This window comes from Platichthys flesus, chromosome 7, assembly GCF_949316205.1.
Source record: "Platichthys flesus chromosome 7, fPlaFle2.1, whole genome shotgun sequence".
Lineage (NCBI taxonomy): Eukaryota > Metazoa > Chordata > Actinopteri > Pleuronectiformes > Pleuronectidae > Platichthys > Platichthys flesus.
Genome location: NC_084951.1, coordinates 10,225,561 through 10,249,474, shown reverse-complemented (window position 1 = coordinate 10,249,474; position 23,914 = coordinate 10,225,561). Strand labels below are relative to the sequence as shown.

General features: G+C 41.3%; 1 protein-coding gene across 1 annotated transcript; it reads right to left on the bottom strand.

The window, feature by feature from the left end:
• Positions 1–99: 99 nt before the first annotated feature.
• Positions 100–10,848, bottom strand: xpc (xeroderma pigmentosum, complementation group C). The gene is made up of 14 exons (XM_062392723.1): positions 10,585–10,848; positions 9,622–9,918; positions 9,114–9,216; positions 8,933–9,017; positions 8,647–8,804; positions 8,410–8,530; positions 8,209–8,298; positions 6,649–7,485; positions 5,499–5,659; positions 4,686–4,767; positions 3,551–3,682; positions 3,239–3,408; positions 2,397–2,490; positions 100–1,427 (listed from the first exon to the last, which is right to left on the bottom strand). Exons 1-14 carry the CDS (start codon positions 10,697–10,699, stop codon positions 1,092–1,094), a joined length of 2,781 nt encoding a protein of 926 aa, XP_062248707.1. The 5' UTR covers positions 10,700–10,848; the 3' UTR covers positions 100–1,091.
• Positions 10,849–23,914: the final 13,066 nt, after the last annotated feature.

Here is a 23,914-nt window from a genome sequence, read left to right as displayed (position 1 = left end):
TGATGTGCTGCTTTGAGATTTTGAAATTTGTAAAAAATATTTATGGCCACAGATTTACTGTTCTCTAAATGCTCACCATGATCTTTTTGAAATATATTCACATTTTGGAAATGTTTCGGAAAATTACACACAAGTCAATGAAAAATGACAATTATTTGAGTTGTTTTGCTTTTACTTGCATTGAGACATTTCTTACAAAAATACCTTTCATACAAAAACTGCTTAATACTACAGCTGCTGTGAAACATATCAACACACAGCGTAAAACTGACAAGTGTGTTAAATAAAGAGGCTGAAGTTGACAATGATACACCAGACAAAACAGTGAACCTCCAGAGATATAGCATCCTGACAACAAAGGAGTGTGAGCTAAGACGACTTAATCTGAAATTTACATTTTACCGTTTTGAAAAGGTTTACATGGGGTACTTTTTGTCGTCTACTACCCGAAGTCTTTCACATCAGCCCAAATGTTCACAGTGGTTGAGCTAAAAACAGTGGACAACCAAAACAGTAATGACGACAGTTACCCATTTAGTCACACTGGTGTGCCGTTCAAGTTTGCAAGACTGGAGAAACCTTCTAATTTGATCATTATAAGCTGAAACAGCAGAAGGTAGAAGAGAGATATTTACGTCATCTTCCAAATACGGCTGCATCAGTAGAAATGGAAACTATGCCCACCGGGCTCAAACCAGCCCTGTATAGGATTTTTTTAAGCACCCCCACTGATAATTAGCAAGACAATATAATATTACTGTTCAGAAAGCACCTCTCAGTTTTCCAGATTCAACAGATACGATGATAGTGGAGAAGGTTTATTGCACACACTATCACCACCGAAAGAAAATGACCAGTCGGAAAATCTGTTCTCAACAAAATGTTTTTATCTTTCTTCTTCTCCTCCTTCCTTTGTTTCTGTCATCCTCTCTTCCCTTTCAGAGTTGACCTGATTTACTGAAACTATTTCAAATCTGTTGTCCCTAAGACTCACTGGATCCAATCTTGAAAGGCATGATAACTACTTATCAGAAACAAGTTATCAGCCTTGAGGCATCAAAACATTCATCAACAGTTTTTAATCTCCAATATTACGCCTTCTCAAAGGGAAACAAATGTGTGTCTTGTCCTTTCTTTTCTCGTTTTGTTTTCTGTTTCTTCTTGAGTCCACTGCTGGTCCCTCTGTCCTCCTCCTCTGCTTGTCGGTTTTGAGGCCAGGACATAGCCAGAGTTTCAGAGGCAGTCTTAGCTTCGGGACTTTCATCCTCACCTGCCTCCTCATCAGATGAGAGGTCAATGTTGTTGTCTCCCTGAGAGAGGCTCCCCAACCCTGGGTTCTTTTTGCCGTAGCGCTGTTTAAGTCTTTCTCTGATCAGAAGTCCTTTCACCAGCAGAGTCCAGTTGGAGACCACCCTATTTTCTCTTTTCTGGAAAGTGGAGAAGAAGAAAAGCGTCATTAAGCATGACGATCCTGAGGAGGCTTCAAATAACCGATTAGATTATCAACAATCGAGAAATCATGTGCATTTTTAAGACAATAGGTCTCTTTCAGGGATTAAGAAAAATAGTCAACTTGAAGGGATAGTTCAATTGGCAATTCACTCATTATCTACTCACCACTATGCCAATGGATGGGTGGGTGAAGTGTTTGAGTCATAAATAAAACAACAGAAAAACATGACATTCCTCAATACTAATCGTGTGGTGTCATTCAAGTGTCCGCAAGTCCCCACATTCATATTCGACTTGAAACAAAGTCATTTACACTGTGTTATAGCTATTCCTGTGGACTTTAAGGCTTAAAGCACAGTTTAAATGACCTTGTTTCGAGTCTAATGTGAATGTGAAAGTGACTGGCACTTGGATGACACTACACCAGCAGTATGGAGGGATTCTATGTTTTTTTGCTGTTGAATTATAACATCTGAAGACGGCCTCAACATTGACTTCAATTGTAACGGATTCTGCTGCAGCAAAGTTTACCCCTGAAGTGTTGTGTGGACACTTCACCTCCATCGACAGAGTGGTGAGTAGATAATGAGTGAATTGTCATTTTCCGATGACCTGTGACTCTAAAGCTTGGCTGCAGCAATGGAAGTTACTGAAGCCATGTCAATTCATGCTAACAATTCCTGCAGCAAGTTGGAATTTCTAATCTACACCCTCTGATGAATCATCAAGACAAAGGTGTACTGTAGGGAAATGGGGACTGTGTATTGTCATCAGAATGTTGAGAAAAAGACAAAAAGGAAACAGAATTGTTGGTCAGTTTCATCCACATCAGATAATGACCTAAAAAAAAACAACCAGGCGGAGGTTTCACCTGACATCTGACTAAAAGTGAAACATATTCATGGGAAATTATGTCGCAGAAGTTTTCATGAACACACACAAACCTCTCTGTCTTTCTGTTTCTGAATCTCCTGTTCTTCCACCCAGGCAGCTCTGAGAATCTCCTCATGCTCTTCACAAACAATGTAACCATCAGTCCTGAAACACACAGAAAAATGCTTGTATGAAACTGACTGATCTGATCATTCAGATCAATTTCTCTCACACATGAAAATAAAAATTACATAAGGTGATAAAAACTGAACTTTGAAGCCCATTTCACCGATAAAACAAATGTCAATACTAAAGTTTAGAAAATCAACAGAGACCCATGAGGTAGATCGATGAATGTGGGATTAAAGCTCCTTTTTCAGGGGTCAAAAAACCCACCAACACACAATTGACAATTAGCATTCACTCCCAGGTCAATTGACTCTGCAGTAGACACACATTTTCTCAGCAAACGATCCGTTCGTCACTGATGGAAACGAGAAACCCAGGTGAACACAGCAAGACGATGGAAGCGCACAGTTGTCGATGTGTTTTTGACGAAGAACATGAAAACATAAAGGCAAACTCTTCTTTTAGCAAGGGGAAAGGAGTTAGTGTGTTTACCTGTGTTTAAAAAACCTGGTCATACATTATCGTGTAAAAGATGTATAAGTAGGAAGAAAGTACTTGTCTGACATGTATGCTGAGATTTTGCTTAAAATGAACATAATGTGAATATTCTATGCAAAGACAGTGAACATGTCTTTTTTCTAGGATGATAAATAAGAACCAATAATTGGAAACAATTAAATTAAATAATGTTAAAATGCTCCTATACTGATCATATCCCTCACTTCAATTGCTATAATTAATCTCATCCCAGCAGATAAGATCAGATAAAAATGTGCTGACTTACACAGCGTGTGAGTATCCTGCATGGAAGTCAAAGCCTGTGACCGCAGGGGCGGCGTCCATGTCCAGCTTCTTGGCCACACGGTGCAGGTTGGGCAGACTGAGGTGAACACAGCCCACCGGTAACATGCAGGGCTTAAAGAGGTAGACGTTACCGAAATCGTTGCGGGGAACCTGATGGGAGCAGACACACACAACAGGTTAGTAACACTGTGAGCTCTGCTGAGAAGTAAAGAAGTTCTGATATTTGATTGTATCTGATAACATAGCTGTAAAATTTGAATAATAGTCTCCACATCAACTCTTTTTCCTTTACCTTCCCATCCACAGCTATAGGCGGTTGGTACTCTTCAGTCTGCCATTCTCCAAACAGAGCCAGGTCGTTGTGTTCCTTCAGCTCTGAATTGATCCTGGCCTTGCGTGAACGATTCGAGAAACCCCTCACCATCTGACAGAAAGAGAGACAATGGAGAGAATATTCACACTCTATCTATATCTACTTGACCGAGTTCAGACGACCAACAAACACTTTTGATTCTCATCTGAGACAGACACTTTGTCAGGGAATTAACTAGAAGAAAAGTATCATGTTTCTGTGAATACTGAATAAAAAAATGGAACTAGTGGGGCAATTTGTGTACACACCACATTATCTTGTATTCCCCTATTTTCATTTGACTTGTATATTATATACCTTTTTATAATTCCCTTCTTTTAATTAATCTTTGCTTGACATTTAAGCTGTTTAATTCTGTTACTATTATTATTGTCTAAATGGTGCTGACTGGCTAAAATATTAAAGTGCTGACACCCGGGTAAGGTTTCTGCTCTAATCCACCATGTCACCACATATTCATTGCTCCAATTCAAACAAACTGAGATTTAATAGCATCACTGCTCCTCAAATTATTCAACACTCCTCTACTCAGCAAAATATCACTGCCTTATTAAAAAACTGATGCACTGAGCTCAGATGGAAATTATGTTAAAAACTGACATCACAAACAATCCCATACATTTTTTTCAGGCTACTGACAAAATACTTAGCTTGCAAAGCCGCACATTCACAGTCACTATCTTTAATGTGCATCTGGCTGTACATGGCTTCTCTCAGTCTCAAACTTAAGTGACGGCTGTGGGAAAACTTCTAAGAGGTCAAGCTGCATGCTATGAGTTCCTTTCCTGAATAACCCATGAAAAAAAGGGAGATCTACCCTTGAAAATGAATAAGGCGCCACATAGTTGGGTAAATCCATGCAATCCTAGACAATGGTGGCTCATTTTTTCTTTGATTTACTGTTCAGACTGAAGTCTTAATTTGGATGTTCCTTAAATCATAGTTTTCTTTGGTGAAAAAAATAACATATCTTCAGCTTAATTATTTTGGCGAGATATAAAACAAACTGAAATAACAGACATGATGGATGGAGGAGAAAAGTTTTCGCTCTCACTTTGAACGGTTCTTCCCCGAGTCGGACAGTCCGAGCTTCTTTTAACCATGTGTCTTTTGAGTGGAGGGTGTGCACACAATCCCTGGAGAGTAAGATTTAAACAAGATCACATAATGACAAAACATGCATTTATCATGTTGAAGTAAATACTGGTAGGTATTTACTTCATGAACAGAGCCTAACAAACACTAAAGGATATAGGTAATTCATAGCTAGTAGTTAATTTTTGGAGATGAAAACTATGCTTCAATCACATTAAGGGTTTTAAAAATATCCTACAGCACCACCAGGTGGACACATACAACTATGACTAGTGCACTTCCATGTTGATACCAGTGGTGAACCAAAATCTACCAGATTAATGGTTAATATATCAATTCATTATAATGTACAATCCTCCAAGATTCATGGAGAACAACTGTTTCCTTTTTGTTTTTTTTACTTTTAGTTTAAGTGTGCAAATACCAGGTAAATCAAACACATGGAGTTTGGCAATGGGACCTACAGAGGATACATTGGTTGACTGCTCCAAATTCAGAGAAAAGATGAACATATACCTCACACATCTGGAGGAATGAATCTTAAGAAGTAATTTGTATTTGTTCTAGAAATGTGGAGCTGAGGATCCAGCCCCTGAACTGGGACACAGCAACTCACTTCACTAGAAATCACACGTTAGCATATCCAAACCAGTTTCCCTCATAAACTAGGTTCACACAGATTATATTATACAAATGCCTATCATGCAGTGCATCTTCAGCTATGATTTAGCAAATACATATGAACAGCTGACTTCTCTACTGTGGTACAGACCTGGAGTACACCGGCTCTCCTCTGCAGTATCCCAGTACAGCTGCTGTTGAAGGGTAGATGGCTTCATACTTGAGCATGTGTCTCTTTAAAGCATACAGTGGGTGGTTCTTGTACTCCGCTATGGAGATCGGCAGGGGTTTGTTTATAAGCTTATTCTGGAGCTGGATGGAAAAAACACAGACAGGAGAGGTGGGTGGTATCAGTTAGTGTAAAAGGGTGCTGAGAATGAGACATGTCTCATTTATATGAACTCAATTCAAATGTTCACTGAGAGACTGTATTGACTGTATATAAAGATGGACGATATGACTGCTCTGCAAAGATGAAGCGCCTCGACCGCTAACTTGTGGCTGGCAGCAATAAGTCATAAAGCCCACCTACTCCATGTTATTAAATGGGACAAATTTAAAAGTCATAGTCGAAAGCTTATTCATTTCTTTTAAAACTGTTTCTGTCATTTTATATTGACAGAAATGATTTGTGCAGATGATTTGCCAAGTTTGGTTTTAGCTACTTATCCAATGCTATAAAAAGGGGTTAGATGTCATGATTGACAGCTGAAACTGACTCGCGATTGGTCGAGCTTGTGTATTTCGACGGGACCTCACTACACTGGTGCCATCCCCCTATCGCGACTGCACAGACTCTGGCTACATATGTGCAAGATGGCAGCGTTCGAATCCGGGATATTTTGGCTAAATTTCTGGACAATGGGGGAAAGTCAAGACTATGTCTATGGTTGACTATACACTGGGCTGCTACAGGGGTCCTATTCCCCTACACCAGGGGTGTCCAAACTACTGCCCGCGGGCCATCTGCGGCCCGCCATTCATTTTTAAATTGACCCGCCCTCCAAAAAAAAAAAAAAATGTATATATATTTTTTTAAACTATCAATTTAGAAACACTTAAATGGCATTTAATTACAGCACTTTGTAGTTTTGAAATAGTGCTTTCTTGACTCCTGTTGTTCTGGGTTTGTACCCTTGAAATGCACTTATTGTAAGTCGCCTTGGATAAAAGCGTCAGCTAAATGAAATGTAATGTGATGGACTATGGCCCACTGTATTGCAGCTGTCCCTCAGAAAGCCCCCCCCAATCAACAGTCTGCTCCAGGGCAGGGGGGCATAAAATAGATCTGTGTCTCTCACCTCCTTGTCCTCCCTTTTGTCCCTCTCATACTCTGGTCCCAGGAATGGCTCGAGGGTTTCATCCCACCAGTCTTCATCCACCCGTCTCTTCCTGGATGATGTCATCCAGGTAGGGTCGTACTTCCTTCCAAGGTCCTTCAGAAATCCGTCCCCGTCCACCGACACCACATAAGTCACTGGAGATGTTGCATTCTGGGAGCAGAGATGAGGCATCCCGACACCCCGCTCAACATCCACACAAACCCAGGAAGATGTTTTTTCTAGATACACCTCCAACCACTCGTCCGCTCCAGGAGCCTTTGTCTTCTTGCCAATCCTTCGCTTCGTTCCATTATTTGGTTTTCCTTCTCCTCCTTCCTCATTGTCCTCCTCTTCTTCCCACTCTTTGTCCCCCTCAGCTTTTATACATTTTTTCCCTCCACCACTACCTGCAGTGTTCTTATTGTTTATCACTTTCCTCCCTTTCCTCTTCGATGTATTAGCTTCACTCTCTGAATCCTCACTTTCCTCCTCGCTGCTTGCCTTAAACTCATCCTCATCGCTAAGCACCTCTTCATCTTCGCTTTGACTCTCCTCCTTGTAGCTGACCTTTGAAGCGATAGTGCGGCGCTTTGAGTTCTTCGGTCTCTGTCCTCCCGATGTTATAACCCTTTTCTGGTTCTCCGGTTTTTCTTTTCTCTTTGCTTTCTTTCCTCCTCTGTCTCCCTTGACTTTTCCAACTGCAGCTGGTCTCTTGGTGCCAGGTGAGACCTTCAGCTGAGAAGAGCTGGTCTTGGAGGTTTCTTGCTTTGAGCTGCTTTTTCCTGAGGCACCGGGAGATGTTTTAGCTCCTTTGCCCTGAAGAAATGAAAGACACATTCAGTATTTGTAAAAACAAAAGCCTATTAAAATCAAACACGAGCAAACATCCTGTAATCAAAATATTGGAATGAGCATTCACACTCAAAAACAAGAGTGAAATATTTTTAGCAGACAAAGTGTTTCTGTATTTATACTGTTGATGATTAAGATATTAAAAAATGCATACAATTATTCAGTATAGACCAGTGATTCCAAAATATGTGTTCTCGTGGCCCAGAGGATACTACTGCAGTTTCCACGGGATACATGGAAAAATTGTGTAGAAGATCTATTACAAAATGTAAATTAATTATGTTGAGTAATCATTAGGATGAAGATGCTTATGTCAAAATGTTCCGTTAAAACCCCAGACTTCTGTTCTGGCAAAACAAGACATTTGAAGACTGTGGACTTTTGGGGGCTGCTACCCTATTTACCATTGACTCTATAGTGAATCACTTTGTAACCTTGTTTAGATAAATGCAATACAAATAAAGATATTACTATTATCATTCTAACCGATATTGGGGCGTAAAAAAAAGACAGGCATGTTAATCAGGAAATCTCATATATTCGTATGGCTTCTAGACACCAACATACTGACCACTACATTAGAAGGCGGAGGACAGAAATCTATATTAAAGTGTATCTGCAGGTTGAGTACAGCTGCTGTTTTAACACCTGAATCCTCTAAAGCGCTCAGTAACAGCTTGTTGGTACCTTTGCTGATGGGGGTTTCAGAGGAATCGGCTGCAGAGAAACAACCAATCTGCAGAAGAGCTGCAGAGACCTCAGCACCAACAGGAACAGCTGCAGGAAACACAAAACACAGGGAACTAATGACCTCCACCATTTGTAAATTCACACAAAGGCTGTATTTCACCTCATAAAATGGATCGTGTTTTGGGCCAGAATACCAACTTGAGTCATATCCTGGTGGTTCCTGGCTGATAGGCTGGCCAGCCGCCTCTCCAGGATGGCCCGGGGGTCCGGACGCTCCTCACAGGAAAGACTGGGATTGAGGGTGAATGTTGCTCTAAACCTGAAAGAAGAAAGTGGTTATTTATTTTAAGAGTGTCACTTTCATGGACAATTCATTGTCTCCATTGAAATATTCCCACACATTGCTTTTTAACAGTGTGATATAAAGGGACGCACCATTTGAGCAGTCCGGAGAGGTAGTTTTGGTCAATGCGTTCCTTCATGACATTGCTGTAGTGGGCAGGCAGCAGCGACAGAGTGATGGCCAGCAGGTCTGGTTCACTGCACAGACGGTTCCGAAACATTCCACCGGCTATCAGGCACATGAGGTGGACCTGATGAGACACAATCAGAGGTTTGTGATCCAAAAAAAATCCAATTCCAGTGAACACAGTGTAGACACAAGACCTTGAAGCAGCATGAGGGACGAGGTAAAGTGCTGTGTGTGTGTGTGTGTTTTCACCTTGTGTGTGTCTATCAGCAGGTCTTTTTTGCATTTGTTCATCATCCGCCTCAGATACGATTCAAACTCTGCCTGGATCTTCTTTCTGTCAAAAATACAGATAAACAGAATAAAGCAGATGAATGGGTGGGCTACAATAATAATGATGTAGTATGTACACACAGTAAACCGAGTCACTCACTTTTTCCTGAGTTCTGGTGTCTCAATCTCTATCTCTATCTCCACGGGCTGAGAAGGCAGGACGGGTTCCAGTGCCTCAGCTGGATCCAGTGGCTCCTCTAGCTCTGATAAACACACATCACACACACACACAGTATCTCCATGACTTCAGGGAACATTACATTGTCTTACATTGATCGAGACTCAAACCTCTAACTCTCGTTACTACCTGCCTAACCCTAAACTAAACTGAACTTTGAAACAGGCTTTCACCTTAAAATTAAATTATTTACATTATTATGGGGACTTGTCGCTATAGGAAAGATAAGCCTGTATAATGTAATTTAGGCCCCAACAACACAACAGAGTAATACTGGGACCACACACACACACCGCAAACGCACATGCACACACACGCATATATCAAATAAATGCTATAGCCCCTGTGAAAAAAGCTTATTCTGACCTATATTTCTTTACAGATAACATGACAAACCTTTAGGAAAGAGGTTTTCAAAGCTGATATTTACCTTCCACTTCCTCCCAGTCATCTTCGTCTTCCTCACTGTCCTCCGCCTCGTCTTTCTGAGATTTTTTGGCATTTACAGTAGCCACAGGTGCTGGTGATGTCACCATGTCAAAGTCCTTACTGTCACTCTCCTCCTCCTTGACTGGTGACTGGAAGTATTTACTGGTGTTGACATCGGTGGTGGTGCTGGTGTTGCATTTGGAGGGAGAGTTGCTCTTCGCCAACAATTTTGAGGACAAACGTGACTTGGGTTTGATCTTCCTCTCCAGCTTCTCCTCTTCCTCTGCGAGGCCATTATCTGAAAGAACAGACAAAAAGAAATGGCTTTAAGCTGCTGCTGAAAAAGGTAATATCGTTCAATATTGATATTTATCATCGTAAATGTCAGAATATTTTTTTTTTTTTATTTAAAGTTTACAGTTTTATAACAGACGCGTTTTAACTCGTCTGAATGAGCACAGAATTCAAAACCCTGGAAAATCTGATAATGATCAATTGTGTTGTACCTCCTCCCCAAGCTTGCAAAATGTATAAGTATATAATAAGCTTTTAATAAACGTTATAATAAACGCCACATTTACTGCTATTATTTTATTAGCCAACCCCGTGATAATTTAATAATATCTCTACTTAATAAAGTGGATATTAATCATGTGCATCACTGAAACTACATAATTAAGTCTACACTGACAATCAGCCAGTATCTATATGTATACATCCACATACAAACAATAATACTTTAGCATGGTATATTTAATAAGTCTTCTTCAAGTAAAAAACTAAGTTTTATCAGAATTCACCACACACCGCCCTATGCTGGGGCAACAGGTAAACGGACCAAGCTGACTTTAGGATCTCAGTTTTTCCTTTTGATTTTCACACTAAGCTTGAATGCACAGTGGTCGCATGTGCGAAGAGAGACTAGTAGTGGTGACTTATTAGTATAATGAGAAGCTTGACCTACCTGCCTCTCTCTTCTTGGCTCTTGCTGCCTGTGCTTTGCAGCTCTTCGCCGGCAGCACCTGCCTCGACTTCTTTGTATTGACCTGAGTCCCTACGCTCGCTCTCCTCTTCGCCATGTTTCTTCTCTATGTTCTTCTTCTTGTTCCAGAAACTATTTCTTTAAACGTCTCTGTGTAAAACTAGGAGAGCAGCAGCCCTGCAGCTGAACACATGCTATTGTATAAGCAAAGGAGCCCGCTGGTCATCCGACACGACTCTTTCATAACACAATCAGAAACTACGCTCCGGATGTTTTGGAGGCAGGGCTCTGACGTCACATCCGCTTCCTTTTCTTCTTAAAGGAATAGTTCACCAAAAAATGCAACCACTCTGCCGATGGAGGGGGGTTCTTCAAATGTAAAATAAAAACGACAGAAAAAAAACAGAGCATTCCTCGTGTAGCATCATCCAAAACAGCCCCTTAAATACTTTTTATTTTATATTTAATTCTAATATCATTTATATTCCTACTTGTATTTAAGTTGTATAGCTGTCTGTGGGCTCCATTCTATATACAGCATATATCTGACGCTATGGAACTGCCATATATTGTAAAATGTATACTTCAATGAAGTGAAAAAATAAACATTATTCTTCTTCTTGTTCTTCTTCTTCTTCTCCTCCTTCTTCTTCTTCTTCTCCTTCTTCTCCTTCTTCTTCTTCTTCTTCTTACTGCACTTACCTCCTTCTTAACGCTGATAAACCTCCCTGCTTACCTTTTCTAGTCAACATTAAGGTTATTTGTCTCTCTGCTGTTATCCTGAATGAAAGACACATATGTAAACTGGACTGTATATAAAAACAATAGAAGTATGGACTGTGCGAGCCAAAGCTCTTGCGAACTCTGAACCTGAAACAGTTGCATGGGAGGGAGGACGAGGACTGGGCAGACGGTTCTGCGTGTGTTTTGGGCACCGCGGGAAGGATAAATGCTTGACTTCCTGTGCCAGTCACGCAACACCGAAAGACAACCACTACCACCACACGGTGAACATTTAATGTAAATAGAATTAAAGTTGCTGAACAAGGCCTAAATCCTGTTGCCAGTAGGTGGCGGTGATCACTATCACTACATACAGATGAATTGATCTGTTCAAATCAGGGCTCTGATGAAGGGTGAGCAATTTTGGACCGATTGGACAATATACTGTGGAGTTACTACAATTTAATCTCCATTGAGTAAAGATGACACTCACTGAAATTAAAGTTGATCTTTCACGATCAAAACGTGTAACTGGAAAAATGGCCACTAAATCAAAAATGACCGACTTCCTGTTTACTGTGGTCAAGCCAGCCGCACTAGAGTAACACACTATTCAGCTATTTTGTTACGCCCATTTCTTAAAACCATCTGAATGTCTGCAGGGGGGGGGGGGGGGGGGGGGGGGCTGTTGTTACACAAATGTAGTTTGAGGGAGATTGGACAATGTAAACTGAAGTTACAGCTATTTTGTGTGTCATGGCGACACGTTGAAATTTGACTCCACGCCACTAACATGGCACACAACAAAATATTGCGGCTTCCATATGACTTCATCATCAAAGCATAAGTCATGCAAAACCCAGATATTTCCTGTTGCCAACAGGGAGCGCTCTTATTTTAATGCATGGTTTCTGTGTAGATGTCATCAGGCCGGGATGACATTCACCGTATTTGAAGTTTATATGATGAAATCTGTAGGAGGAGTTCGTTCAAATACACAACGGTTAAAACGGCCAAAAAGGCCTTCCCAATGTAGATGCTCGGGCCCTGATAATGACTAGGTAAACTTTTCTCCGTTCTGATGTAATACCTAATTCTGTACACTGAGGGGCAGTACTGTGTCATATATGAGGCTGCACTGCAGGTGTCAGGTGCAGAGCTCAGGAGAGGCATCTGTCTCTGATGAAGCTGCTCTGGACCTGGATCTGATCAAGTCCAAGAGGACTCTCCCTACTACACTGTCTCAGTTCCCCTGAACAAGGCACCTTACTCCCCCCAACATCAGACGGATGGGTCAAAAGCAGAGGACAAATTTCCCATGTGTGCATGTGTGTGGGACCAATAGAGGAATCTTGAACATTGGAATGGGCTTTAATTAAAGAGACACTCAGGTTGGTGACCACAGAAAAACGAAAAAAAACCCCACCAGAGTTTAAATGATGAATTTCATTTAATAATTATCTAATGTGATTCTCAGTCCTGACAACAATTTCAAGAGCAAACCAAATGGTTAAGTTTGCAGTTTACAACCGGTTATCAATGAATATATAATTTGTGCATGTTGATGCTAATATATTTTGTTATGGAAAAGTTTTTAAGAAACTTTCTGCACTATTGAAAGGGAGCTGGAAATCCTCAAAGCTTGGTTCTTTTATTGTTTTTGAGGCAAAATTTCTAGGGGTTGCGATTGATCATAAAATAACATGGCAACCACATCATAAATATATCACAGGAAAAATGTCAAAGTCAATATCATCCAGTACAAATCCAGACACACATTAAAACATTTTACATATAATTGACTGTCCACTAATACTTGCTTATCTATCACACTGTGTGGAGCTGGGGGTCAACTTTTAAAAAAACCTTAAATTTAATTGATTTACTACAGAAAAGATCCATTCTGATTATAAATAAGGCAGGTTGTAATAATCACATAAAATAACTATTTAAAAAAAAACATGCATTGAAATTGCATGATTTTGATTTATTATAAAATAACGCAAATAATGTCAAGAGTCAAATCGAAATCCCTCCAAAGTTGTGTCCAAAGTTATTTTTTATTTCAGGAGAGCAAACATGAAAGTACAGGATAGAACAGAGAGCAAAAAGGGGATCAAAACGAGAAGTGTTTCAATTGTTGGGGTTGGATTGTTGAACAATTCAAATGTAAACTTTAGAATGTGTACCTCCAAATTTGTACAAAATGGTCTGTTAAGCTATTTTTGAGGGTTACAAACATTAATCATTTGTATATTTTGCTTTGTTTGTTTAAATCTGAAAGATTTACAAGATGGACAGAAATGTAGGACAGTCTTATATACGCACCCTGATTCTGCCTCTGCCTTTTCAGTCACCTTATACACAATTGTTGACTATGTGTATAATATGAATAATGTTTTCATGACCGAATAAAAAGTCATCACTACTACTACTAAATATATATACTCCACAATGACACTGTGACATTTCAAATCAGGCTACACTGCAGGCCACGCAATGCATCATATTGATCAACCTAAGAAATAATAATTTTTGGGAAATTAGCACACATTTAAGTAAAAGATGGCTCATTTGAAAAGATAAACCTAAAATTTGAGAAAGCTTGCATATATAGGGAACTGAGAACATTTCATGCTGATTTCTAGCATTAAAAGGTTTTTAAAAACCTGCACAGGCTGGTCAAATGCACCTCTGATTTCAGGTCATCAAGCAGATGAGTCTGATTTAAATCTCTTTCTATTCCTGTTCTATTTTATTTAATGATGTGTAATAGATCTTCACACACCAGGATACAAATGTGATGCTTCATCTTTTAGAGCGGAAAAAAAAATTCGCTCTTTTCCAAATGTCATTGTGCAGAAACACGTCTTCTGAAACAATGAGAAGCCTGAAGTGATTTTACTCTGTTATGGAGGGAGAAATGTATCACAATGTCTAAGTCACCTCAGTAACAAAAGAGGTCTTCTATTCCATACTAAACTGGTTTCCGATATTAATGTGTGCCAGCCACGACCTGGAATCTTGGCCTTCAACCCAGTGCTTGCTGGGATGCCCTCTTCTTTCCACTGGGAGCCTGAATAAAAAATTAAGGAAGTAATGGACCATGACTGAATGAATTTTCCTTATCTTTCCCTATCCCTATCGTTATTTTTGCGATGGGTCTGCGTGATTCCCCCTGAAATGAGTTCTGCCTCTTCACTCTGAATCAATTCGGTTCATTCCAGTTCAATCTAATTTTCATTCTGCTCCGTTGCGATCTGTATTGATCACGTTGAGATTCTGTGGCAGACGTGTTTGTGTTTCACTTCAGAGTGTGTGTGTGTGCAAAGCAGGCCCCACATGCATATTTATTGCATGCATACGCATAAATTAATGCATGTTTATGTGTGCAGTGCACGTGTATCCATATTCTGTCAGACAGCCTTTCACTTCACAGTCCCCTGGATGTGTGCATGCATTTATTGCCCTCTGTGAGTATGCAGGCTCTTTTGAAAGTGTGCCCATACATATAGTATGTGTGTGTCTGTGAGTGTGTGGGGTGACAGGGTTGAATCCATGGTCCAGTGCGTTGGGCACCCAGCGCGGTGCATGGCTTCCATCCCTATATGAACCATTAGTAGAGTCAGATAGGAATAAAAAGCCATACAGCGCACTGGGCATTGGGAAGACTGGATTTTAAGAGCTAGGATACACACAAACACACACACACACACACACACACACACACACACACACACACAGCTTATGATGAAAGACAGTCAAATAAAACCCCTGAGGCCTGCAACACTGGAAAACAGGATAAGAGTAGGTGGGGGACACAGACGCCTTGAGAGCTTCAAAAAGACGATCCTTGGACCTGTATACTGGATTTACTTGGAATTCAGCATTATACAGGGCTTAAGAGTGATCATCTGACCGACCAGAAGTCAGATAGTGTGAGTGTTTGAGTCAGATTGAAAGCCTGATTAAGGACTGGTGATGCCACCGAGCATTGAGGTGTGGCAATAGGATTGAACTTCCACCAAGCATGGAATTGGGCTCTTTATCCCCACAGTGTTGTCTCCAAGGCAGCTGGATTTCCAGTCATGCAGCTTTTGGCTCGTCACGAACAGACGGACCTACCCTGCTGTGTGACGTACAAGATTTCTTTAAACCCCTTGACCTGTTGACTTTAAGAAGCCATATTTTAGATGGTGTAGTCACAGAAAATTACTATTGCTGATTTTAGGCTTTCACACTTTTCCTTCCCTAAGGATATATAAGGTCCTACCCTCATCTCCTTGACTGCAAGTACATCTCAATAAAGAAATAAAGAAAGAAAGACAGTTCAGCTGTCTGACTCAGTTGACATATTGAAAATAGTTAAATATGACTAATTTACAAACTGGGTCTAACTTAATTTTTATGAATATGTATATACTTTGCACTTATCCTAAACATTTGAAGCCAGTGTAAATTCTCAGCGCATTTTCCAGTAAATGGTGCTTGTTTAAATATTGCACTAAAAAAATTAAATCCAATTGGTTTGGTGGAGACTAAATCCTGCTGTTGGATGTTGGCTAATTTAAAACCAAGGCTCCCATTAAAGAATCTGCTCTTACAGAGGAAGGATCAACTTTTACACCAATGGGTGCGCAGGAACCTGGCCTCCTGCAAACACAAGTTTCATGAACCTTTTTTTTAAACCAGTTAAGAAAAAAATGCCAGTGATCATTTCTCTTATCCATTCAATCAATAGTCATTTGCCACTTGTACCCTCCCCAACATTTTGGGTATATTCTGTGGAATATTCCTGAAACAAGACACAGTACAATTGAATGTAAATGTAGAATAAGAATCCCTCTCCTGAGCACCCCCCCCCCCCCCCCCCCCCCTCAGCATTCTCTGGCCTCAGGAATAGCTTGGATAAGGCTTGAGGCTTGCGAATTTTGCCAAGTGCCTCCTTTAAAAATAGAATAAACCCGTCCAAAAAAAATTCCAGATCTAAAGTGGGTATGTTATTGTTGTTTTTCTACAGAAATAAAAGCCTGAGAAACCACTCCTGTGGCGCCTTAAGAGGCTTCACAACTTCAAGGAGCGGATATGAAATAAATCCAATTACTGAGCTGTCAATCAAGTCGCTAATTAGTGAGACTTGGGCAGACTAAGTGGCATCAGAGCTGGAAACTCAAGACAGGGGGCGACGACAGAAAGAGACAGCGACAGAGAAAAGCAGTAAGAATTGCAGGGAAAGTCGACAAGTAGCGCAGAAAAAACACACAATCAGACGCGTCCTCATAAAGCACCTGCTGCTATTTCTGGATGCGCCAACGACGAGCAACAGCAGCCAACAAAACCACACACAAAAAAAAAACGATGGAGAAGATGACGAGGTGCATCCATGCACCCGAGACGGGACATCACGGAACCTTCTCTGCCTCTGCACCGGCCCGGCCGCTGCGTCCTCTGCGTCCGGCGGCCGGGGGCTCCACAGTCCGCTTTCAAACAGGTGGTCTCCAGTCTCTGTCGGCTTCTGCACGGGGCCTGAACAAATGTCCAAAAGAATGAAAAAGACAGAGCAGTTGGTGTGCTCTGTCCCCTGTCCCCTGCTCGCTCCTCTTGTCCGAAAAGAGACCAGGGTCGCTGATGCTGCCGCTGCCACCGGTGGATATGTGGAGTTTGACCGCCCCTTTACGCATCTGTGCGTATTTCCATTCAGCGGCGGCGGAGGCAGACGCAGGGAGAGAGAGAGAGGGGGGGGGGGGGGGGGAGGAGGAGGGTGTGGTGGAAAAGCAGAGGAGGAGGAGAGTAACGTAACAAAAGCCAAAAGCCCCTGAGTGAGGAGGAGCGAAAAAAGAGGGATGAGAGAAAAGGGGAAAAAGAGCGAGCAGGGGGAAGGAGGGGGCATCATCATACCTGAACAGGAGACCTCCCTCTGCCTGTGTGTGTGTGTTAATGTGTGCGTACTTGTACAGATATCTTTGTGAGGACCTTTTTGAGCCCAGACCTTAAAGATTGAGGACATTTTGGCCAGTTCTTACTTTCGTTTGGTTGTGATGGTTAAAGTTAGGGCGGGGGGTGCATGTCAATGATTGTCCTCACTAAGCTAGACATATACAAGGTTGTGTGTGTTTGGTATAAACACTGAATGAGGCTAAGCTTAATTTCCTGCTAAGGTTAGGGCTAGGCATTAGGTATTCGGTATGGTTAAGTTTGGGGATAAGGACTTGGTTAGGCTGCACACATGGATGGAGGTTTCTGGGTTAAAACCTGGTTTTATAGGTTAGATTTAGGCTGAGGTTTGGGTGAGGCATTTCGTTTTGATGGTTAAGTTTAAGCAAGATAAGGGCTATAGGGAATGTATCAAGCCAATGACTGTCCTCACTAAGATAGAAGTATCAATGTGTGTGTGTGTGTATGTGTGGAGACAGAGAGTGGGTGTGAGGGAGGGGAGGCTTATGTCGCCTCAGTGACACGCAGTGTTAATAAAAGCCGGGCAGTGGGGCTGAATAGGGCTCTTTTCTGTCTCATTCAAATACCGCCAGAAAGCACTTTCATTCTTCTGATAAAGTAGTTTGTGTGTGTGTGTGTGTGTGTGTGTGTGTGTGTGTGTGTGTGTGTGTGTGTGGCTGGGGAATTTGTGAATGTGTTTGAGTGTGTATCCATCTGCATCTCCATGTATTTAGCCCCCCCTCTCTCTCTTCTTTCTCTCTCTTTCTTTCTCTCTCTCTCTATCTCTCTCTCTCTCTCTCTTTCTATCCATCCCTCTCTCTCTCCGTCTGTTTCACTGGCATTTAAATTAATGTACAGCCTGATCACCGGCCGACATAACTGAAGTGCCAGAGTCAGACAAGAGCAGAGAAAACAGTGAAATCAAGCTGTAGTATTGCAATATGAGGTATGAGAGGCGGGTGAAAGGTCAGAGAGGAGATTTGGAGAGACAGAACAGCAATAAAAAGGATAGAGAGGGAGAATAACAGTTCTTGGCCCCTACTTTTCAAAGACAGAGGAGGGGAAATAAAAAGGACGAAGCCCAAAACGTCAAAGACAAGACATGAAGAAAGAGAAGGGGCGAGAATAAGAACAAGAGAGAATTTGAGAGAAACACAGGGATAAAGTGGAAATACTTGCTCTCGACCTTCCCTCAATCCTCCTCCTCCTCCTCCTCTCTCTTCCTCCTCCTCCTTCTTCTGTTCTCAGGGGCTCGGCTGGAGTTGCATTCCAACGCGTCGCTCTCAATCCCCGCTACTCCAGGCAACACTGTTCCTTGATCTGGTCCCACGTCATGCCGGGCAGCGGAGGAGGAGGAGGAGGAGGGAGAAGAGAAAGAGAGAGAAAGGTGGGGGAGAGGAGGTGGTGAAGGTGGGAGCCTCAGGGAGGGTGGGGGGGCAGGATGAATGAGAAAATGGGTAAGAGGAAGGAGAGGGGACATCAAGGGTGAGAGGAGATGAGAGGAGAGAGATGTGGACGGATGTAAGATGGAAAAGAAGGGATAAGGTGAAGGTGGGAGAGAGGAGTGAGGACGAAAAGAGGGTTAAGGTGAAAGGACGGCAGAGGGCAGTAAAGAAGTAGAGGGAGGAGAGGTGAGAGGAGGTGACAGAGGACACAAGAGTGGAAGAAGGGATGGGGTGGAAGAGAAGGATGGAGATGCAATAGCGAAGGACAGATAAAATCCTTAAAAGTCATAACACCTCCATCTCTCTCCCCCAGCCTTTGTTCCTGATTGCAATAAAAGTTAAATTATAAAATCACAGTTCAGGATCATTTGCTTCTCTGGAGGCTATTAAAGTCAGATGGGTTTGTTCTGAACTGCCTGCGTTTTAATAAAGTCCAATAAAGCAGAGTTAAATAGAATGAAAGAGGTGACACAGCACTCATGGCTGAATTTGCAAAATTGTGGCGATTGCTTCAAATTGCAATACCGGGTGGCTGGGACTTTAAGATGTAGGCGATAAGAGGGCCAAAGGCATAGGATTGTGTTACCTGGCACAATATTACACAGTCAGTCACAGATACTTCCATAAAATATTTACGCCATTTTGTTTGATTGCAATATTCACCCAACTCCAAATGCAAATAAACCTGTATCGTTTCTTTTGCAAAGATCAAATCTGATCACTCTCCATACCTTGTCTATCCCACCAGTCATTTTCTTCTGCTAATCAGAATCAGAATCAGAAGTATTTTATTGCCAAGTAGGTTTACACCTACAAGGAATTTGCTCTGGTAATTGGTGCATACAATGAACATAGGACATAAAAACACAATAACATAAAAACGCAATAAATACAAGATACATAGGAAAGGCAATAAAAAATAGAAAACCAGTATATATTTACTCACTGTTTACTTCTTATTTACTCATTTTTTTCCGATATTTATACAAAGTAAAATTTATTTTTACATAAACATTTCTGGATAAAAATATCTAGAAGATAAAAGATATAAAAAGTGAAGTAAAAAGTGAAATGCAAAATGCAAAACAGTAAACAGTGTCCGATTGTAATATGCAAATAATGCAGTATAATATAATATGATATGATATAATGTGTTCATTTAACACATCCTTGGGGTGAGGGGGCGGAATAGAAGACCGAGTCAGGTGGGGGTCCCGGGCCATGTTGATAAGGCCAACTGCAAGCGGGAAAAAGCTGCTCTTGTGGCGGGAGGTTCAGGTACTGATGGACCGCAGCCTCCTGCCCGAGGATCTAAGTCGGTATAGGATATTCCAAACATCTATCTCCCCAGCCACGCTTTTCACCCATGAAAATGACCAAAGATGTCTGACATACTCTATGACATACTATATCTCCATGGGCTTTTCGTACTTTGTTGACATTGGGGACTCACGTGATTTGAAAATGAGTACGTCCTCCTTCTAACAGAGGATGTCAGTCAGGCGTACACTCTGCTCGAAGACTGTGGTCACATGTGTCCCAGAACACCTCAGAAAATGATCCGACTGGTCAGATCTCAATGTGACTTGGGAAAGTTCACTTGTTTGGAGCTGTCCACTTGTGATTAGATCACCAAAGACACATGTTAATGCTAGATGATATGAACCGGGCCTACGAGTCGTAAATATTCTTTTTTTAATAAAACTCCTAATGAATTTCAAGTGGAATATTTAATTCCATCATCTTTGACAAGTTAGATCATTAAGCCCAATGAGACAAATTGTGATAAAAAAAATATACAATTTGATTGAGTGATTGATTTAGTAAACCTGCAATAACAGATTTTAGTTGTCATTTGTGAACACAACACTGATATTGTTGATCACTTCTTAAGTTGTCAAACTCATTGTATACAGTTAATTATTTACACATCCAGCAGATACAGAGAAACATCATCATTCAACTGAAGTCATGAATAAAGAAAAGAGAGCACATTTCTCCAGTATTAGCATCGCTACACTGGCTTCCAGTTAAATCTAGAATAGAATTTAAAATTCTCCTGCTCACTTTAAAGGCCCTTAATAATATAGCGGCTTTTTACCTTAAAGAGCTGTTAGTACCTTATCAACCCACTAGATCCCTCCGCTCCCAGAATTCAGGCCTACTAATCGTCCCTAAAGTCTCTAAAAGTAGAGTAGGAGCCAGAGCTTTTAGCCATCAAGCCCCTCCGCTGTGGAACAATCTATCACTTTCAGTTCGAGAGGCAGACACTATCTGTTTGTTTGAGAGTAGGCTCAAAACCTTCCTTTTTGATAATGCTTATAGTTAGAGCTAATTATTGCGGCAGAACGTAATTTTTTCTATTTTATGACACATGACACACGGAGCTTCTCTTTCCAGCTTCTCCTTCCTCTTCTCCATCCCCCTTCCCCGGAATCCCTTTGCTTTATCACCCGCAGATCTAGGGCCTCTGTGGCCGCACCATGGAATGCAGTTTGTGGATCGCACACCGGGGGTTGCTGTGTTCGATCCAGTGTGGCGGATTCTATGTCATGTTGGCTGATCGTGGTACTGGTTGCGGACCCTGTGTCGCGTTGGCATTGGGTACGGGCGGTGGACCAGGACCGAGCTGGTGGCTAGTGATAGGTCCTGGTGGGCGGCGTGGACGGTGACTGAGGTCTGGAGTGGCGTCTGGTCTGGATGGTGGATCGTGGTCTGGATGGTTGCTGACCATGGACTGTGATTGCAGCGGGACTGCTTGGCATGTCATGTTGGGGTTGTCCTTCGGGATGCTTACCTTCATCAAAGGCTGCTAGAGACTTTAATCTTTAATCTGGAAGACTTTAATCTTGGTGATGTTTTCCTGCACGTGGCATCTATTGCACTTCTGTCCGTCCTGGGAGAGGGATCCCTCACATGTGGCTCTCTCTGAGGTTTCTACATATTTTTACCCTGTTAAAAGGGTTTTTAGTAGTATTTCCTTACTCTTGCTGAGGGTGAATCACATAGGATGTCACACCCTGTTAAAGCCCTATGAGACGAATTGTAATTTGTGAATATGGGCTATACAAATAAAATTTGATTGATTGATTGATTGATGTCTCTGCCTGCCTGACAAGTCTAGTCCAAAATTCCATCTGCTCTGCTTGTGATCTTCACTGACTCCAGAGGGAAATATTTGGCTCTGTAGCTACCTCATACTTTAACTTTTGATTTATGTGGGTGCACCGCGCTAAAAGTGTCTCATACATCCGTCCTGCTACTAACCCTACCTTCAGGAAGGTTCTAACGAAGCTGTGGTTAGTGGTGGTGCTTCATTGTATTGCGTTATATTAACAGGCTTGTAATAGAAACAGCCCTTTTTGTGAGGCTATACAGGTCAAGAACACCACAAACTTCCACTTGCAAAATTGTCATGAATGTTTTTCAAAACTGTCAACCCATTGTCATTGTAACTGAGCATCATTAAGGCAAACGCTGGCTTTGTCTACCTGCTGTTTGGTGCAGGACAATAAGCCAAAAGAGAAAAGCTGAAACGGGCTCTGTTTTTCTCTCTGGGTTAAGCACATATAGACTTCACATTATGATTGACGACATGACAGCTCCCCAATAGTGAAGCCACAGGGTCATGATGCAAACTGGTGGCTGGCCGCAATATAGGTAAAAAACTTTGCCTCCTCCATGTAAGTGAATGGGACATGAGCTGAACTATGAAGTCAAAACTCACGTTATATTCATTTTTCTTAAAGATGCTCCACGTATTCATTTTCACAGTGAGTTAGTGATTGATGCTATAAAAACCTATCATGTGGTGAAACCTGATTGACAGATGAGACTGACTCACGATTGGACGTGGGTGTGTATCGACAAGACCTCAAAACCATGGCATGAGAGCAAACCCTTTCATATAGTCATGTGATTGTTCATATAAAGAAAGCTTTAAAAGTATACAGATGCACTTTAATTGCAAGGACACGAACATTTCTACATCAACAAGTTCTTATAAAGGGGATTAGTAAATAAAGTCAACAGTTTTCATTCCAACTCTTGTCTCCAGCACACCTTCAGGTAGGGAGGAAAAAAGAGGCAGTAAAACCACATACAGTACGTCCAGTGGATGAAACCTACAGACTGCAGACACTCAGAAATGGAAAATGACTTCTCACATGTCCTCAAGAGAAATACAGTAAACATTTATAGTGCAGAGGCAGGTTTAGAGACCAAATTGAACAAGAATGAAACCATTTCAACTGAACATTGTAAGAAAATAAAAAAACTTGATTTAGTTTTCCATTTTTCAATGTCAGGATGGCCAAGCGGTCTGAGGCGCCAGTCTCAAGGGCTGAATCCCTCCTGGTCAAAGGTGTTTCTGATCTCCGAAGGGAGATGTGGGTTCAAATCCCACTCTTGACATGTGGTTTACCTCCAGGTAGGTTTACATCAGTTACAAAAAAACAAAAACAGAATTAAACATGTACATTTTGACTGAATATTAAATGGTAAAAACTGTGTGACTAACAGAAGAAGCTTAGTTTCTTATTTGTGAGGTTTGGGGTCAACAGATGCCCCTTTCATGTTTGTAATCCAACTTAGTCGCTTCATTTTCAGGAAAATCTGATCTTTCATGAAAATGCATTAAATGTGGTGAATGTGAAATCTTGATAATCTATGTATGACCCAAGTCAGATATAAAATATGATCTCTCGCTGTGTTAAGATCTAAACGGTATAGGAAGTAAATTAACTATGTCAGGATGGCTGAGTGTTCTAAGGTGCCATACTCAAGGACTGAATCCTTACTCATCAAAGGGATTTCTGGTCTCCGATTGGAGGCGTGGGTTCAAATCCCACTTCTGACATGTGCTTCACCTCCAGGTGTCTTTGTGAGGTGGTTTTACATTTGAACACTAGGTACATGAACGAAATCAAATAAAAAATCGACATTTTGACTGAATATTCAATGGTGAAGACTATGTGACTAACAGAATAAGCTTAGTATCATCTTGAGGAGGTTTGGGGTCAACAGGGGCCAATTTCATATTTGTAAACCCACTTAGTTGCTTAATTTTCAGGAAGATCTGTTCTTTCATGAAAATTCATTAAATGTAGTGAATGTGAAATCTTGATAATCTTTGTATGACCCAAATCAGATATGAAATATGATCTCTCGCTGTGTAAAGATCTATACGGTATAGGAAATAGATTAAATAT

Excerpts from the sequence above, each read along its gene's own strand:
- xpc (XM_062392723.1), bottom strand. The coding sequence starts at position 10,699 with ATGGCGAAGAGGAGAGCGAGCGTAGGGACTCAGGTCAATACAAAGAAG. Across the intron at positions 8,805-8,932 it reads TGCTGATAGACACACACAAG|GTCCACCTCATGTGCCTGAT; the intron begins GTGAAAACACAC and ends GTGTCTCATCAG. Across the intron at positions 1,428-2,396 it reads AGAAACAGAAAGACAGAGAG|AAAAGAGAAAATAGGGTGGT; the intron begins GTTTGTGTGTGT and ends TCCACTTTCCAG.